The 19920-nt window shown below is 45.3% G+C and overlaps 1 protein-coding gene across 1 annotated transcript; it reads right to left on the bottom strand.

Annotated features, from left to right (window-relative positions):
• Positions 1–16021: 16021 nt before the first annotated feature.
• On the bottom strand, positions 16022–17591 carry CCDC85B (coiled-coil domain containing 85B). The gene has a single exon (XM_030219169.1). The coding sequence runs from the start codon at positions 17451–17453 to the stop codon at positions 16836–16838; it is 618 nt and encodes a 205-aa protein (XP_030075029.1). The 5' UTR covers positions 17454–17591; the 3' UTR covers positions 16022–16835.
• Positions 17592–19920: the final 2329 nt, after the last annotated feature.

Raw genomic sequence — 19920 nt, forward strand, 5'->3', positions numbered from 1 at the left:
TGTGCCTCCTACTCCGAAGTATTCTAGTATATGTAGTAGTATTTCATGATCAACCATGTCAAAGGCGCTGGACATGTCGAATTGTAGGATATGCCAGATAGCAAACTTATGCCACTCATATGCATATGATCTCTTTGTAGACTATATCCTAGAAAGAAGAAGGACCGCCAAGAGTCCTGGAGAAAATAAAGTATCATTTAATGGGGAGGGCAAAGAAGCCAGGTTACTAGATTCAAGAACTAAAGATTTGGGTGCAGAAATTGGCCTTGAGTCTATGTGATTAAATCCAGCTTTCCTAGTAGGAAAATTGGTGGTTGAACAGTCATGCTAAGCACTATCAAAAGCCATGACTGCCTGGGCTGGCACAATAACTGGTATCATTGTGTCCAATGCCTGCATGTTGGTGAAAGCTGTGCGAGGCCCTTGCAAATCCTGGACTGGTACTGTGTGATCAAGATCACATGAGCTGAATTCTTCTGCACATTTTGCAATGTTTTTCACAGAGAGAGTGACAGTGCCCCACTGGTTTTCCTCCTTCCACCAGGTCTCAGAGATGCCTATTATATCTAATTTTTCATTTAGTGCAATATACAGTGGGGGAAATAAGTATTTGATCCCTTGCTGATTTTGTAAGTTTGCCCACTGACAAAGACATGAGCAGCCCATAATTGAAGGGTAGGTTATTGGTAACAGTGAGAGATAGCACATCACAAATTAAATCCGGAAAATCACATTGTGGAAAGTATATGAATTTATTTGCATTCTGCAGAGGGAAATAAGTATTTAATCCCTCTGGCAAACAAGACCTAATACTTGGTGGCAAAACCCTTGTTGGCAAGCACAGCGGTCAGACGTCTTCTGTAGTTGATGATGAGGTTTGCACACATGTCAGGAGGAATTTTGGTCCACTCCTCTTTGCAGATCATCTCTAAATCATTAAGAGTTCTGGGCTGTCGCTTGGCAACTCGCAGCTTCAGCTCCCTCCATAAGTTTTCAATGGGATTAAGGTCTGGTGACTGGCTAGGCCACTCCATGACCCTAATGTGCTTCTTCCTGAGCCACTCCTTTGTTGCCTTGGCTGTATGTTTTGGGTCATTGTCGTGCTGGAAGACCCAGCCACGACCCATTTTTAAGGCCCTGGCGGAGGGAAGGAGGTTGTCACTCAGAATTGTACGGTACATGGCCCCATCCATTCTCCCATTGATGCGGTGAAGTAGTCCTGTGCCCTTAGCAGAGAAACACCCCCAAAACATAACATTTCCACCTCCATGCTTGACAGTGGAGACGGTGTTCTTTGGGTCATAGGCAGCATTTCTCTTCCTCCAAACACGGCGAGTTGAGTTCATGCCAAAGAGCTCAATTTTTGTCTCATCTGACCACAGCACCTTCTCCCAATCACTCTCGGCATCATCCAGGTGTTCACTGGCAAACTTCAGACGGGCCGTCACATGTGCCTTCCGGAGCAGGGGGACCTTGCGGGCACTGCAGGATTGCAATCCGTTATGTCGTAATGTGTTACCAATGGTTTTCTTGGTGACAGCGGTCCCAGCTGCCTTGAGATCATTGACAAGTTCCCCCCTTGTAGTTGTAGGCTGATTTCTAACCTTCCTCATGATCAAGGATACCCCATGAGGTGAGATTTTGCGTGGAGCCCCAGATCTTTGTCGATTGACAGTCATTTTGTACTTCTTCCATTTTCTTACTATGGCACCAACAGTTGTCTCCTTCTCGCCCAGCGTCTTACTGATGGTTTTGTAGCCCATTCCAGCCTTGTGCAGGTGTATGATCTTGTCCCTGACATCCTTAGACAGCTCCTTGCTCTTGGCCATTTTGTAGAGGTTAGAGTCTGACTGATTCACTGAGTCTGTGGACAGGTGTTTTTCATACAGGTGACCATTGCCGACAGCTGTCTGTCATGCAGGTAACGAGTTGATTTGGAGCATCTACCTGGTCTGTAGGGGCCAGATCTCTTACTGGTTGGTGGGGGATCAAATACTTATTTCCCTCTGCAGAATGCAAATAAATTCATATACTTTCCACAATGTGATTTTCCGGATTTAATTTGTGATGTGCTATCTCTCACTGTTACCAATAACCTACCCTTCAATTATGGGCTGCTCATGTCTTTGTCAGTGGGCAAACTTACAAAATCAGCAAGGGATCAAATACTTATTTCCCCCACTGTATTCTAACTCTCCCATTTGGGAGGGACACCGGTGCCGGAAAACATATTTGAAGCGGGCGAGTCGGAGAAACTAAACGAATTCTCTGTAAACTTGGAAGATGTAATGGGTCAGTTCTGCAAACTGAAGAGTAGTAAATCGCCAGGACCTGGTGGTATTCATCCCAGAGTATTAATAGAACTGAAAAATGAACTTGTAGAGCTACTGTTAGTAATATGCAATCTATCCCTAAAATTGAGTGTGGTACCGGAAGACTGGAGGGTAGCCAATGTTACGCCAATTTTTAAAAAGGGTTCCAGAGGAGATCCGGGAAATTATAGACCGGTGAGTCTGACGTCGTTACCGGGCAAAATGGTAGAGGCTATTATCAAGAATAAAATTACAGAGCATGTACAAAAACATGGGCTGATGAGACAAAGTCAGCACGGATTTAGTGAAGGGAAGTCTTGCCTCACCGATCTACTGCATTTTTTTGAGAGGGTGAAAAAACATGTGGACAATGGGGAGCCAGTGGATATTATGTATCTGGATTTTCAAAAGGCGTTTGACAAAGTACCTCACGAAAGACTCCTGAGGAAACTGGAGAGTCATGGGATTGGAGGTAGGGTATTACTATGGATTAAGAGCTGGTTGAAAGATAGGAAGCAAAGAGTAGGGTTGAATGGTCAGTATTCTCAGTGGAGAAGTGTAGTTAGTGGGGTCCCGCAGGGGTCTGTGTTGGGACCGCTGCTTTTTAACATATTTATAAATGACCTAGAGATGGGAGTAACTAGTGAGGTAATTAAATTCGCAGATGACACAAAATTATTCAGGGTCGTCAAGTCGCAGGAGGAGTGTGAAAGATTACAGGAGGACCTCGCGAAACTGGGGGATTGGGCATCCAAGTGGCAGATGAAGTTCAATGTTGACAAGTGCAAAGTGATGCATGTGGGTAAGAGGAACCCGAATTACAGCTATGTCATGCAAGGTTCTGTGTTAGGAGTTACGGACCTAGAAAGGGATCTGGGAGTCATCGTTGATAAGACGTTAAAAATGTCTGCCCAGTGTGCTGCTGCGGCTAAGAAAGCACACAGAATGTTGAGTATTATTAGGAAAGGGATGGAAAACAAACACGAGGATGTTATAATGCCGTTGTAGCGCTCCATGGTGCGACCGCACCTCGAGTATTGTGTCCAATTCTGGTTGCCGCATCTCAAAAAAGATATAAAGGAATTAGAAAAGGTGCAGAAAAGGGCGACAAAAATGATAAAGGGAATGGAACGACTTCCCTATGAGGAAAGGCTGAGAAGGTTAGGGCTCTTCAGCTTGGAGAAAAGGCGGCTGAGGGATGATATGATAGAAGTCTACAAGATAATGAGCAGAGTAGAGCGGATAGATGTGAAGCGTTTGTTTATACTTTCAAACAACAACAAAACCAGGGGACACAAGATGAAGCTAGAATATGGTAGATTTAAAACAAATAGGAGAAAGGTTTTCTTTACTCAGCGTGCAGTTAGACTCTGGAACTCATTGCCGGAAAATATAGTGACAGCAGCTGGCCTTACGAAATTTAAAGGGGGTTTGGATAGATTCCTGAGGGAAAAGTCCATTGAACATTATTAAATTTTTTTTTTTTTTGGGGGGGGGGGGGGGGGGGGGGTTGCCGGGTTTTTGAAGCCTGGATTGGCCGCTGTCGGAGACAGGATGCTGGGCTTCATGGACCCTTGGTCTTTTCCCAGTATGGGGTGCTTATGTGCTTATAGAAAGTATTATTAAGAACAAAATTACTGAACGTAATCCTAGTTTAATGGGACAAAGCTATAATGGATTTAGCCAAGGGAAGTCTTGCCTCACCAATCTGCTACATTGTTTTTTAAAGGCATGAATATACATGTAGATAAAAGATGAGCCAATTTATATCTGGATTTTCAGAAAATGTTTGTCAAAGTACCGCATGAGACACTACTGAGGAAATTTAAAAGTCACAGATATGATCCTATTATAGATTAAGAACTAGTTAAAAGATAGAAAACGGAGAGTAGGATAAAATGGTTAATTTTCTTAATGGAGAAAGATAAATAGTGGCCTGCCTCATGCATTTGTATTGGGATTGATACTTTGTAAGATATTTAGGTGAGCAAAAGAAGGATATAGTCCTACAATGATGTTGAGCATATAAAAAGCAAGGACAACACAGGCGATGCAAATGTCTTTTCAAAACTTATACCCCCCTACCCCGATATTCAGCGCTATTCAACTGGCCAGGAACAGCTCCTGGCCGGTTAAAAAGCGCTTAACCAGCTACCTACAAATATTCAGCTGGAGATAGATCTTTATCTCCAGCTGAATATTTACGGTCAGCACTTAGCAGATAACCAATTATATCGTGCAATATATAGTAACATAGTAAATGATGCCAGATAAAGACCTGAACGGTCCATCCAGTCTGCCCAACAAGATAAACTAATTTTACATGGTATGTGATACTTTATATGTATACCTGAGTTTGATTTGTCCCTGCCTTTCTCAGGGCACAGACTGTAAATGATTTTCCTAGCCAGTCCATTTGTCCGGGTTTCTTGGCTCGTGGGCGGGTTGGCGGGGGCTTGCCTTCTCCCTCACCCCCTAGCCTACCGTAGCGTGCCCTGGTGGTCTAGTGGCCTCTTCAGGGCAGGAAAGAACTCCACTCTTTCCTGCCAGCTGATGCTGACTTTCCCACTACCACCGGTTCTTGAAAATGGCTGTCGAGACTTCAAGCGGAGCGAAGTCTCACGAGTCCACCATTGGAAGTCTCGGCTGCCATTTTCAAGAAACGGTAGCAGCGGGGAGGTCAGCAGCAGCAGGCAGGAAAGAGTGGGGTTCTTTCCTGCCTCGAAGAGGCCACTAGACTACCAGGGCTGAGGTAGGCCTGGGAGGGTAGGGAGAGAAGGGGGCAAGCTGCTCGTGGATGGGAAGGAAGAAAGAGAAGAGGGGGCATGCTGTACATGGAGAGGAGAGAAGGGAAGGGAAAAGGGAGAAATGCAGCACATAGATAGAAGGGGATGGAGAGGAGAAGGGGACATGCTGTTCATGGATTGGAGGGAAAGGAAAGGGGAACATACTGCACATAGGTGTTTGTTTTTTTGGAAATGTACATATTTTATAATTTTGTATTTAGACTACGGAAGAAAATGCATTTCTGTTACTTTTACCAGTATTTTCACTGCTTATAGAATCTGGCCTTTTTGGGGGATCAAGATGACTGTGCAGTTGGGGAAGGCCAGGGGCTGGCTGGGGTGGGGTGGCATTTTATATTTTGTGTCCTCCTTTTTGTCTCTGCAAATATGGTAACCCTAACCATCCTATTCCCAGCCCATCTACACCACATTCATGCTATACCTTCTAGTCCGCCCAGGCCCATCTAGACAACTCATATTCTCCCTCTTCCAGTCAGTCCTCAATAGTCCCTTGTCTGTACTTAACAAGTACAGATCACACGCTTTCTTTTCTCTCAGTCCCTCCCTGCCACAATTGACTGTAAAAGGAACATATGAGAATGGAGTGGATATAGCACTGTTTACAGAAGAAAATGTTTATGAACAACCTGAAAAACTGAAGGTGGACAATGTCATGGGACCAGACAAGATCCATCCGAGGATATTGAGGGAGCTCAGAGAGGTTCTGGCGGGTCCTCTTAAAGATTTGTTTAATAAATCCTTGGAGACGGAGGAGGTTCCTTGGGATTGGAGAAGAGCGGATGTGCTCCCTCTTCACAAAAGTGGTGACAGAGAAGAAGCTGGAAATTACAGGCTGGTAAGCCTCACTTCGGTTATTGGAAAGGTGACCAGAGAACTGAATCGAGGACATGCGCTAGATGTAATCTACTTAGATTTCAGCAAAGCCTTTGACACGGTTCCTCATAGGAGGCTCTTGAATAAACCTGACAGGCTGAAGTTAGGACCCAAAGTGGTGAACTGGATTAGGAACTGGTTGACAGACAAACGCCAGAGGTTAATGGAATTCACTCGGAGGAAGGAAAGGTGAGTAATAGAGTGCCTCAAGGATCGGTGCTGGGGCCGATTCTGTTCAATATATTTGTGAGTGACATTGCCGAAGGGTTTAGAAGGTAAGGTCTGCCTTTTTGCGGATGATACCAAGATTTGTAACAGAGTGGACACTCCAGAGGGAGTGGAAAACATGAAAAAGGATCTCAAGAAGTTAGAAGAATGGTCTAATGTTTGGCAATAAAAATTCAATGCTAAATGCAAAGTGATGCACTTAGGGAGTAGAAATCCAAGGGAGACATATGTGCTAGGCGGTGAGAAACTGATATGCACAGACAGGGAGAGGGATCTTGGAGTGATAGTATCTGAGGATCTGAAGGCGACAAAACAGTGTGACAAGGCAGTGGCCATAGCCAGAAGGATGCTAGGCTGTATAGAGACGTGTAACCAACAGGAGGTGTTGATGCCCCTGTAAAAGTCATTGGTGAGCCCCTGTAAAAGTCATTGGTGAGGCCCCACCTGGAGTATTGTGTTCAGTTTTGAAGGCCATATCTTGCTAAAGATGTAAGAAGACGAAGGCGACAAGAATGATATGGGGCTTGCGCCAAAGAACATATGAGAAGAGACTGGAAGACCTGGATATGTATACTCTAGAGAAGAGGATGGGCAGGGGAGATATGATACAGACGTTTAAATACTTGAAAAGTATTAATATAGAAACAAATATTTTCCAAAGAAGGGAAAGTGGTAAAACTAGAGGACATGAATTGAGGTTGTGGGGTGGTAGACTTAGAAGTAATGTCATGGAGAGGGTGGTAGATGCCTGGAATGACCTCCCGAGGGAGGTGGTGGAAAAAAAAACTGTAGCAGAATTCAAAAAGGTGTGGGATAAACACAGCAGATCTCTAATTAGAAAATGAATGATATAAAAAACAAAAATAAAAAGGGTTGCATATGTGTTTGCATGTCAAGATGGCGACTCTGGCTGCATCAACTAAGGCCGGTGCTGGGCTGCCTTATATAGTCTGAGTCCCACATATGGCGATCCAGTTTAGGATGGACTAGAGAGAGCTTTGACGGAAATTCCAGTGGTTTGGAACGTGAGGACAGTGCTGGGTAGACTTTTACGGTCTTTGTCCCGCAAACGACAAGACGGATTTGGATAGGCTGGAGTAGGCTTTGACGGCAACTCCAGTAGTTGGAACATAGAGCCGGGGCAGACTTCTATGGTCTATGTCCCAGAAACACCAAAGAAAGACCATGATCAAGTATAAAACATCATGTTCACTGTTGATTTAAATCTTAAAATGATATTCAATGTGACTTTTGGGCAGACTGGATAGACCATTCAGGTCTTTATCTGCCATCACTTACTATGTAACTATGTTATAGCAGACGATAGCAAATAAAGACCTGTACGGTCCATTCAGTCTGTCCAACAAGATAAACTCATCGTAGCCAGTTTGAGGGCATGGGGGGAGCGGAGAGCGGACTGCCGATAGCGCCAATGTGTATTTTGAACACAAAAGATCATGTGAAAAATAGGCGCTGGTGCCATCGGAAGTCCATTTGGGGGAACAGCCACTCCCCTGGCGACCCACCTAGCTATGCCTCTAAAACCCATAGCATAAGGTATGATGTGATTTTCTATAAATGTACACTTGACCTTGATTTGTCCTTACCATTTTCAGGGCACAGACCGTAGAAGTCTGCCTGGTAGTGGCCTTGTTGTCCAACTACTGAAGCTGAATCTGTCCAACCATGATCAGGGCACAGACCGTAAAAATCTTCCCAGCACTAGTAATAGCTTTGGCACAATGCCCCCTTCATTATTAGTGGTGACTCCAGCACAACATCCCTCTTATTCTCTTTTACCAAACATCCCCTTCTTTCTCCTCCATTCTCTGCCTAGCACCATTATCCCCCCCCCCCCCCCCCCCACCACCACCACCACCACCACTCCCCTCTATCCCTGGCCTACATAATGTGGAAGGATATGGAGGTGACACACCACTATAGCAGTAACCCCTCAGTCATGGTGCCTTGATCTAGCCCAGGCTGCCCAGCTGACACAGAAATCTTTACTAAAAACTTAAACAATTTTCCAACCTTTGTGTCTGTAGTTTAACTTCAGTCTCAACTTGATCTTGGTTTCTCTCTGTCCTTAAGTTCCTTCTTTTAAGGATTCTCTTCCAGCCTTCCTCCCATGACATCATTATTTCTCTTGCTTCCATATATATATGTCTCTCCATGGTTTCTCTCATCTCACTTTCTTCTAGTCTTACTCTCTCCTCCACTTCTCACCCTTTTCTCACCTTCATGTCTGTTTCTACTCCTCCCCAACAGCTCCACTATCAGTCTCTCTCACCATCACCCAGCCTCTCTTCCCTTTACCACTGCTTTCTGTATCTTCCAGCATTTCTGAACTGTATTGTCTCCCCTAACCACTGACCCCTTCTCATTTCCTTCACCCCTTCCTTGCTCCCTTTATTCCTCTCCGGGTACCGCTCTTTTTTTTTTTTTACCTTAACTGCTATAGGAATTATTACTATGGCAACATAGTAATATTGTCATGCCAATAAAGTTATCTGAATCTGTTCCTTTTGTCATTGTCTGTCTGCTGCACTTGTGACAGACTAGCAGCTGCCAATGGGGAAGGCAACTCCTTCCTCTCCTGCAGTCTATTGGACACACTGCAGGGGGAGACAGGAGCCAGCTAATAGGCTGCAGGAGGAGGTGGGAGTAGTAGCTAGGATACAGAGGCACTTCATTCCTATGTTTTCCTGTGCTGCCCCAGATCTAGACTTACAGGGGAAAATATAGGAAGGAGGTGCTCACGCACTCACAGAGGTGGTGCTTATGGATAGAGGTGTGTAAAATAATGAGTGCAGTGCAATGGGTGAACACAAATCAGTTGTGTACTCTTTCAAAAAGGGCACAAAATGAAGTTACTAAATAGTTCACTTATAACAAATAGAAGAAAATATTTTTTTCACAACATATAACTACATTCTGGAATTTGTTGCCAGAGGGTGTGGTAAAAGCTGTTCATGGAGGTGAGTTTGAAAAAGGTTTGGACAAGTTTGAGGAGGAAAGGTCCATGAACCGTTATTAAGATAGACTTGGAGAAAATCCACTGCTTGATAAGCAGCATGGGATCCTGCCAGGCACTTGTGACCTGAATTGACCACTGTTGGAAACAGGATACAGTAAAAGTCCAAAAATCCGGATGCCTGAAATCCAGACCGCCTGAGAATTCAGACTTTTTGAAAACTCAAACTTCTTAAAATTTCCAGGCTTCTGTGTGTATGAGCATGCATGTGTGCGTGTGACTGCTACAGATGCACAGCAGCAACAAGCAACATGGATGTAATTTTGAAATGAGCAAACTGTGACAAAATGCCATATAGTAATTTTGTGCCATATGTATTCTTTCCATATTTTTGTATTTACAAACCCTTGATAATGGCTCCTAAAGTAGATAAACTTTGTGGTGTGAAGAGAAGAAGAAAATGTTGAAACTGTGTGACAGGATTCATTGGCTTTCTTCAAGGGTGCTTTTCCTCAGCAGAAAGGTTCCATAAATGGTTTGGTTTTGAATATTGATAAAACTGAAGTAATGATTGTGGGAAGACATGAGCAAGAGATGTGGCCTGATTGTGTGCAAAAAGAGATGAGGATATTAGGAGTTTATTTAGATAGTGCGCTCAATATGAGTGTACATGTCTCTAAGGTAGTATAAACTGTTTTTCAGCTATACCTTTTGCATAGATTAAGACCTATGTAAATTTTTTTATGCCAGTGATTAAGAGTTTTAGCTCCACAGGCTAGAAAGTCTGGAGCTCTTTGAGGCTTTTTCCTTTCATTTATTTGATGTGTCTTACACACACTTGTGTATGCTGTATAATTGAGAACTACAGATATTTTTTGTTTGCGGTTTGCAATTTAAGATCTTCTTTCCCTTAATTATTGTGTAAAAGATGTATTTATTATCATTCTTATAGATCGCCTTCCTAACCCTGAATAACAATCATCCACTGTAATCTCACCCGCCAGCCACAGAAAATTCAATGATAGTAGGATATGAGTCCTAATTCAAGTCAGGATGAGGACAAAAACTCTCTGATTCTGTACCATACAAGTTCCCATACTTAACACCCAGCCTGCCATCCCATTTTAATACCATCCAGGGGATGGGGGTGTTAAATTAAGATTGGGAATCTGAATGCTTATCTATAAAGGAAAGCAGGGAACCAAAGAGGAAAATAAGAAAACTGAATTTGGATAAGGAGTGATATCCTATAAATGAGCAAGTTTTTACAGCTGGTAGCTGGGATACACTCAGCAGAGATCTTTGCTTCCAGTTTTCAAAGGGCTAATCTAGGCACCTAACTAACGGAATCTGTACTTAAACTTGCCCATCTGAAAAATGGACTGTGCTTTAGGAGCCCAAAAAGTGGTTAGACATTGAGGCAGTGTTAGGATGTGGGATAAAAGGAGCTTAGCACTAATTTGTAGCACTAGATCCTAACTTAGGTGCCAAAATTTAGGAAAATTGCAGATCTCAGCATAGCTGCATAAGTTTCAGGTTCCTAAATGTAGTTGAATTTTCAGATGAAAACTTAAGTCCCTACATTAAACTGCAAATCTCCCTAATTTAAGGTGCCTAAATTTTAGACACCAAAGTGAAACACTGAACATTTTGCCCCCAAGTATTTATTACGAGGAATTATGGAACACGGAGGGGTGTGTGTGTGTGTCAGGGAAGAGTACTGAGAAGCAGGGCCAATCGTAGCAACATCAGAAAATATTTCTTTATGGAAAGGGTGCTGGATGCCTGCTATATCCCTCCAGAAGAGGTGCTGTCAACAAAAACAGTATTGGAGTTCAAAAAGGAGTGGGATACACATAGGATCTCTGAATGGCAAAAGGATGGAAACCAAGGGGCACTTTTACTAAGCAGCGGTAAGCCCACCACAGGCTAACCACAGGGCAATCTGAACCTACCGCTGGCCCATCATGGGCCCTGGTGGTAGTTCCACCCCTAGTGCACGCCATTTCTGGCGCTAGAGAAAATAGGTCCCTCTTTTTTAACACAGCAGTTACCCATTGGGCAGCACCTTAGTGGGTGCCATTGTCCCCTCCCCCCCCCCCCCCCCCCCCCCCCCCCGCATGGCCACACGGTAAGTGCAGTCTGGCATGGCCATTTCTTTTTTCGGCCTTTTTATCCGCTGCAGTAAAAAGGGCCTCAGTGAGCGGCAAAAATGTCCACTGCTAGCGCAGGACCCTCTTTACCACCGCTTAGAAAAAGGGCCCCCAAATTCAGAGCAGCAATGGAATTACTTTCACATTTAAGAAGACATATGAGGAGAGTGTGAGCTAACCTTACTGACACAATGGTTGGGCCATGTGGGCTTTTATCTGCTGTCATCTATGATGGGGGTCAGCATTCACCGCATGGTAGTCAGTGTTTTTTTATAAGTGCTCCCTGCTGCAGGTTTAGGCCTGGATACTCAGTGCTAGTCTAATCCAGCTATCAGTACTGAAAATCCAGGTTTTGTGGGCTGCTGGAAGTTATCCGGGTCCAGTCAGTATTCAGTGCCAGTACCCAGATACCAAGCTGGACATAATTAGGACCTTATGCAGTCCTACTTGCCTAGTTAGTTACCTAGGTACCAGCACTGAATATTAGAGGTGCCTGGATAACTTTAGGGTCTGCTCTGACTCTGCCCCCCACCCGCCCCAGCACTAACCAGAGAGTGTCATGGTAGTCCTAGCTAATATTCAACAGCATTATCTAGTTAAGTCCATTGGATATTAGCATTTACACTAGGCAGAGCGATTTAACCAGGCCTGAATATCAACCTGTATGTCACTATATATTAAGGGAGTACAAGGCAAATTAATCTGTGAAACCTGTCCTGCACCCCTAATAAATTCATAGTTTTCTCTTTTTTTTCCTCCCAGTTACAGTATGACCATCTCTCCCACATCCCTGCCATGGTTCTTCTCCCCTCCCCAACACCAGCATGAGGAGCGCAGTGCATCTCTCAGCTCCTCTGCCAGGGTCAATTTGAAGTTTAAACAGATGATGCTGCGACAATATTGTGCCCACTCGGATCAGACATTAGAGTGAAGCTAGCAGAGAGAAAGCAGACACTGTGAAGAACAGCTCTCCTCCCTTCAGTGCAAGCGAGCAAGGAATGGATTACACTGGAAGAGTTAGGGGAAGGAAGCATGTAGGGTGGGAGGAGGAAGAGGCTGTAGCTACTGCAGCATAGCAAGGAAGGACCTTGCTGCAGACGGCCAGACCAGCAACACACTGATTGGTTGAGAAGCATTTGCTTACTAGTCTGACAGAAGCTGCTGATGGTCAGCCCCCCTCCTCCCCATCACCACCACCACTAAATGAATACCTGGGCAGTCATCCTGATTCGCCATACCCTACTGATAATAATGCCCACCAAGATGTTTCAGCTAATCACACCACACCATTTTATATACATAGTTCTATTTTTTCCATCTGAAAGCAGACTAAATGAGGGTTGGCTCAAAGATACATTTTTAATAAAAAAATCATATTTATATTTCTTTGTTGTCTTTGATTTTTTTTTTTCCGTTGGCACCATTTTGCGAGTTTCCTCTTTGGGGTGAAGCAGAGAAACTCAGGGGGCAGAAAAAGAGATATTTACACATAGAAAGCTTGTTAATGATTAAAACCATAAAACATGAAAAAGAACATTAAATGCAACAAAATTGAACAAGGTGGTCACCAGATTGTGTGTATACATACACTTGTATATCAGGCTACCTTGTGTGTGTTTGTGCATTTGTGTGACTATCCAGCTCATTTTCAAAAGGGATCGCCGGCCATCTTCCGACACAAATCGGGAGATGGCCGGCGATCTCAAATCCAGCCAAATCGGTATAATGGAAAGCCGATTTTGGCCGGCTTCAACTGCACTCCGTTGCGGAGCCGGCGAAAATGAAAAGGGGCGTGTAAGCGGCGAAGCGAAGGCGGGACATGGGCGGGCATGGGCGGGGTTAAGAAATGGCCAGCTTTAGGCCATAATGGAAAAAAAAAGCAGCGATGAAGAGCATTTCGACGCTTTCACTTGGTCCCTTTATGGTCACGACCAAGCCTCAAAAAGGTGCCCTAAATGACCAGGTGACCACCGGAGGGAATCGGGGATGACCTCCCCGTACTACCCCAGTGGTCACCAACCCCCTCCCACCCACAAAAACCACCTGTAAAACATTTTTTTCCAGCCTCTATGCCAGCCTCAAATGTCATACCCAGCTCCATCAAAGCAGTATGCAAGTCCATGGGGCAGTGTTTAATGGGTGTAGTGCACTTCAGACAGGTAGACCCATGCCCATCCCCCCCCCCCACCTGTTACACTTGTGGTGGTAAATGGGAGCCCTCCAAACCCCCCCCCCCAAAACCCACTGTACCCACATCTAGGTGCCCCCCTTCACCCATAAAGGCAATGGTAGTGGTGGATAGTTGTGGGGAGTGGGGTTTGGGGGGGGGCTCAGCACCCAAGGTAAGGGAGCTATGCACCTGGGAGCTTTTTTTATATTTTTTAAAAATTTTTAGAAGTGCCCCCTAGGGTGCCCGGTTGGTGTCCTGGCATGTCAGGGGGACCAGGGCACTACAAATGCTGGCTCCTCTCACGGCCAAATGCCTTGGATTTGGCCGGGGTTGAGATGGCCGACATAAGTTTCCATTATCGCTAAAAAACAAAGCCGGCCATCTCAAACCCCGGCCAAATCCAATGCATTTGGCTGGCTGGAACCGTATTATCGAAACAAAAGATGGCCGGCCATTTTTTTGAAAATAGGGTTCCGGTCAGCTGTTTGCAGCATCGCCAAAATACATCGCCGGCCACGTATTTCGCCGGCGCCGTTCGATTATGCCCCTCCACGTGTTTGCGGACTGTGTGTTAGCATGTATGCTTTTGTGTGTGAAGTATATGTATATATGTGTCTGAGGAGTGTACATGTGAAGGTGCTGTCAGTTGTGGTGGCTGGTTTGTGTGACGCACACGTGGGTTTGATGAATAGGGATGGGCTATCGTTTGAAACAAATGTTATTTGCTGATAAGACTGCACAGTATTTGAATGCAGTGTGCACTTTGTTTAAAGACTGCATGCTATCCCCCTAATTCTATAAAAGTTGCCAAAAATTTTGTGTGCAAATTTAATTTAATTACAAGCTAATTAGCACCGATAATTGGCTTTGTAAGAAGCAATAATTGTCACTAATTAAATTGAACTTTACGAACATAAATTTACATGCAATTTGAAAAAAGGGGCGCAGAAATGTGATGGTCATGGGCGGAACGGGGGCGTTCCTAAAATTAACACACGTTGCTATAGAATAATGGGGATATGCACCTCATGTAGGTGCGTACATTCACACCACGTTTCAGTTGGTGCAAAGGGCTGCACCTAAAGTTACACGTGATTCCTTGGCGTAAGCGCTATTTTATAAACCACACCAAATTTTAAGCATGGCTTATAGAAAAGCGCTTTATTTGGCGCTGATTTTTTTTGTGCTATATATAGAATCTACACCTCTAGTACATAATGGACACTTTTCTGACAGCACGCTCTTGAGTAATGTTCACCATCCCCCTAATTGTATAAACTTGCACGCACATTTTTCCGCTTACCATTAAAAGTTGCATGTGCTTTATAGAGTAGTGCTAGTTATGCAGTCACTTAATTTAATAATTAGCTGCTAATTGGCATTAACAATCAATTATTGGCTATAATTGGCACTAATCAGCAGTTACACGCATAGCTGCCCTTACTTGGTATTCTACAAATTGTGTGTGCAAAATCCATAGCGTGCAACTGGAAGGTGGTGTGGATCAGGAAGGGGCATGGGGGGGGTCAGAAACATACCTAGCACTTACACACATGGAAAGGCTGCTGAGAGGGAGGGGGGGGGCAAGATTCCACCAGACCGGGCCTCCAAGGGGGGCCCAGCGCTGGGGTCTATCTCTCTCCTTCTGAAGGCACCTGGGTGATCACATCCCGACAGGAGCAAGAGAGGGAAAACTCTGGCGCTGGGCCCCCTTTAGAGGCTGAGGAGGAACAGACACGGGGCTTTGGGGGCTCTGTTTTGGATGGCGGGGGTCCCCAAGCCCCGTCAGCAGAAGGCTTCCTCCAGCACTGTTCTCCGCTACGTTACCTGCTCTGCGGCTGCTTTTCCCCTCACATTGTGCAACGACGTGAAGGGAAAAGCAGCCTCAGGGCAGGCAATGTGGCAGAGAACAGTGCTGCAGGGAGGCTTCTGCAGGGGGGGCTTAGGGACCTCTGCCAGCCAAGGTATGTAGAGTTGCAGCAGGGGACCAGGAGGTGGGGCAAAATGTGCCTCCCCACTTTAGGCTCCAGCCTCCCCCCCCCCAACTTTTGTGGTCTGCTACGCGGTGGTCCTGGGGGGAGGGGGCCTGGCAGCGGCAGCCCTATCCCAGGGCCAGCTCAGTCACTGCACACGGGTTATACAATACTATCAGTCACATGCTTAACTGACAGGCATGAGCATTTACACCAGCCATTGAGCTAGGGTACGTGGTCACGTCTAGAGTTAGGCACGTACCTTAAGACTTAAACTAGTATTCTATAATGGAAATTATATATGTAATTGACGATATAGAATTTGCATTTAGCGCACATCATCCCGGTGCCTAACTTAAGGTGACCTTTTGAGAATTACCCCCTATATGTAGATAGGGTTCCTTTTACAAAGGAGCGAAAGCATTTTTAGTGCACACTAAAAATAATTGTGCGCTAAATGCTAGAGACACCCATATATTCTTATGGGCGTCTCTAGCATTTAGCATGCACTAAAAACACTATCGCGCCTTTGTAAAAGGCCCCCATAGTGCGCACTATGAATGACATTTGTTTGAAAAGGGGAGAAAAGGAAAAAAACAAATGAAACATTTCTGGCTGCCCATACTTACTGCTGAGTGCATTTACATGTGGTATGAGCCTGCCTCTGTGAATACGTCATGTCTCAGGCCATACAATTGAGTATCTGTACATATAATGGTTGAAATCAGATCAGTAGTTGGGAAGCATCCAAGCAATATCCAGCAACCCATTTTAAGAAGAGAGGGAAAGCCGTGCAAAGGATACCACTTTGTGTGCCCCAGTGGCAGCAGAACATCTATTTAGTTGGGGGGGGGGGACGGGGGGACAAACCAGCCTCATCCCCAAGCTCTCTAGCTGCTGATGCTGTATTGGGCAAGATATTGGTGGGGTCATGGCTCTTGTGGTCCAACCCATTCTGCTGCCTATGGTGTGCTCCCACCTCCTCACAAAATATTTTATACAAGTGCCATTCAAAGAACTTTACATCCCCTCAAGCCTCTTGAATTTGAGAGGCAGTGAGCAGCCTCCTCCTCACTCCCCTTGTAATATCTGCCTGGATGGTGGGAGCTGACCTCTGGGCCTAAGAAGGGGTTGCCCATCTAAAGCTGCTTTGATGCCTCAGTGGGGTGAGTGGGCAGGGAGGGAGACAAGGGTTCCAGTCCATCCCCACCCCTTACAGAAAAACAAACTAATTCAGTATAGTGAATTTCATAACTACACTGGCTTCTGCTGAGAGGTGGTTATCCCCCACTGCTGGCCCACATGCAGGTAGCATAAGGGCATGTAGTCCCAGAAGACCCTACTAATCATCTGGGGAACAGGTTAAATGTGGCTGGTCAGGGCTACCCACGCTTCCTGTACTGGAGCTGCCATCTCCCAAATCCCTGGGCCCACAGGGCAAGTTCAGTTCTGAGGGCCCCATTGGGCTGCTGCCAGCCCGGGCCAGACACTCTTCCTCCAGCACCAAGCAGAGTGCCTTCAGCTCCACGTTTTCCTTGGCCAGGTCCTCCTGCAGCCGCTCCAGTTCAGCCAGCTTCTTCAGATAACCTCCCAAGTCCTCCCGCATGATCTTAGCAGCATGATGGCCGAAGAGCTGCCACTCCCGGGCCAAGGTTTTCACTTTTAAGCGGTCATCGTCCAGAAAACAGCAGAGCTCCCGAAGCTCCTGGTTCTCAGCTTGGAGCCGGTGGTTTACCAGCTTCAGTTCCCTGATCTCCAGGAGATGCTCCTGGAGCTGTTTGTTGACCTCTTTGATCAGTCTACCCCTCTGGATCAAGGCAGCAATCTTGTCAGCTTCCTCCATCCTCAGCTTCTGAACCAGTTCCTCTTTGCTACAGGCCAGGATCTCCTCATCAGACATCTTGGACAGGTCCTTACTGAGTATCATCTCCCCCTCGCCGCTCATGCTCACCTCCTGCATACCAAGATGCTGTCACTGGTTGAAGGATGTTCCTTGATGAACTTCTTCTCTCCACTTCCTTCCACTTCTGTAATCCTTTCTTCTCCCCCTTTCTCTTCGTTCCTTCCTACACTTATCCTTTTTTTCCTCTCCTGGACAACAGCAGGTGGAGGTGGGGGGGGGGGGGGGAGGGGGCCTGTAAGACAAATCATGGTCAGTTTAGAAATGGATAAACACCAGCAACATTTCTCTCAAGCCCAACAATCCCCAAGATTTTTCTGATTTTGCTTAGCTTCTCTTTTGCCAAATAAATATAAATAATACACATACATACAAATTCCCAACATGGAGCAGACAATAAGCTGTGAATCACTGCCACATACAATACAAACCTAAAGCTAAAAATTCCCCTCACAGAGAGGGGCACAAGCAAAATTGGTGTTATCCTCAGTGTTTCTGGGGGAGAAGGGAAAAAAAGATGAAACCAGTTCTCACCTTACACGGCTTGAGCCATCAGGTCAGTTCCTTAATTTCCTACCAAAGGAGGTCATGTTGCCTTTTGGGCCGCCAGAAAATGCAATCCTGCAGCCAGCTCCCATCCGTCACCCATCCATCAAGATCTGATCTGCGAACGTGTGTCTAAATGCAGGAAAATGCAACTAGAAAGCGATCGGAGGGGAAACAAAGCTGTGCTTCCAAGTCATAGATCCGTATCCATCCTGATGCCTTTTATCAACAAAATATTTAACGCCAAGAAACGCTAACAAGGTGGGGGGGAAGGGGGAAATGTGCTGATTGCACAAATTCTAGGACTCTTGCCTGTAGATCTTATTATCCCCAGAAAAGAGATTTTCTTTTCTCCCCTGAAGCTCATATGATCTTGTATCCTCCGGGGCTGAGAGAGATTTAATGAAAAGGGCTCCTCCGCATATCTGTACAATAAGTGTATTCTGAGAAATGCGGGGTGGGGGTGGGGGGCTGGCAGGTAGAAGCAGAAGAGGAGGAGGCGGAGAGTCTGAATTTGCTAACGCTGATGGAAGCTGCTGCTGCTGGTCCTTGTGATGCTGGAGAGGAGGAGGAGGATATTAAAACGTCAGAAGGATGGAAATAACAAGGTTGAGAAACAAGAGACAAGCCCCAGCGAGCGGGACATCCTGCCTTGTGTGCTGTACAACAATAGAAAAATGGGGGGGGGGGGGGGGGGGGAGGGGGCTTCCCTTCCATACCTCTTCCTCAGCCGGAAAGGGAAGGTGGAGATGAGCAGGGGCCGCCCTTCCAGAGAAGCAGAGAGCTTCTCTATAGTTTTACACCAGTCCCTGTTCTACTTCCTCACCCTTTCAAAGCTCTGTGCAACTGATGGAAGGCTCTGGTATTTTCAGCCCATGCTTTTCTGCATTTTGACAGTCTCCTCTATGTTGTCAGCGCCTACAGTCTCTGTCTGTTGACAGTCTTCTCTGATATTTTCAGCTCTGTAGTCTCAGAGTCTCCACTGTATTTTCAGCCCAGCAATCTGCAGCTCCACTGTCTCCTCTAGTCTTTTCAGACCCTGTGCTGTCTTCATTTTAACAGTCTCCTATTTTTATTTTATTTATGTGCATTTATACCCCACATTTTCCCCACCTACTGATAGGTTCAATGTGGCTTACATGTGTCAAGGGTAGATTGGTTACACTTTATTTCATATAAATGGGTTGAGAGATGTCTTTCATGGTGGAAGTCTTACTTCAGTTCTTTTTGTTCTCTTGTTTATGTAGTATTTTCTGGTCAGCGAGAAGGAATGTTCTGAATAGATGGGCTTTCAGGTGTTTTTGGAAGGTTAGGTAATTGTTCATTAATTTTAGATCTTTTGGAAGTGTGTTTCAGAGTTTGGTGCACATGTATGAAGATCTGGAAGTGTAAGCTGATTTGTATTTAATGCCTTGGCATCTCAGGAAGTAGAGAGTAAGGTAGGATCTCGTGGACTTATTGGTGTTTCGGATTAGTATATCTATTAGTTTGATCATGTAGCCTGGAGCCAAAGATTATTCTGTAAACCATAGAGCATATCTTGAAGGATATGCATGCTTTGACTGGTAGCCAATGTAATTTTTGGAGTAACGGTTTAGCACTTTCGAATCTGGTTTCAGGCACAGTATTTTGACAGTCTCGTCTGTTGTTTTCAGCCCGTATGCTTTCTGCATTTTTCTGGAGCCTTGCACTATTCTCACCCTTTGTTCACTCTGAATTTTGCTGGAGTCTCCCGTTATTTTCAACCCCTGAGCTTTTTGCATTGTGCTACAGATTTCATTTGGTATTTTCAGCCCCCGCGCTCTGGATTTTTCCGGAGTCTGTTCTGTGATTTTCAGCCCCCACACTCCGCATTTTCCCAGAGTCTCTTCCGTGATTTTCAGCTCCTACACTCTGCATTTTTACCAGTCTCCTTTGTCATTTTCAGCCCTTACATATGCATTTCTCTGGAGTCTATTTTTGGTATTTTCAGCCCCTGCAT

This window comes from Microcaecilia unicolor, chromosome 11, assembly GCF_901765095.1.
Source record: "Microcaecilia unicolor chromosome 11, aMicUni1.1, whole genome shotgun sequence".
NCBI lineage: Eukaryota > Metazoa > Chordata > Amphibia > Gymnophiona > Siphonopidae > Microcaecilia > Microcaecilia unicolor.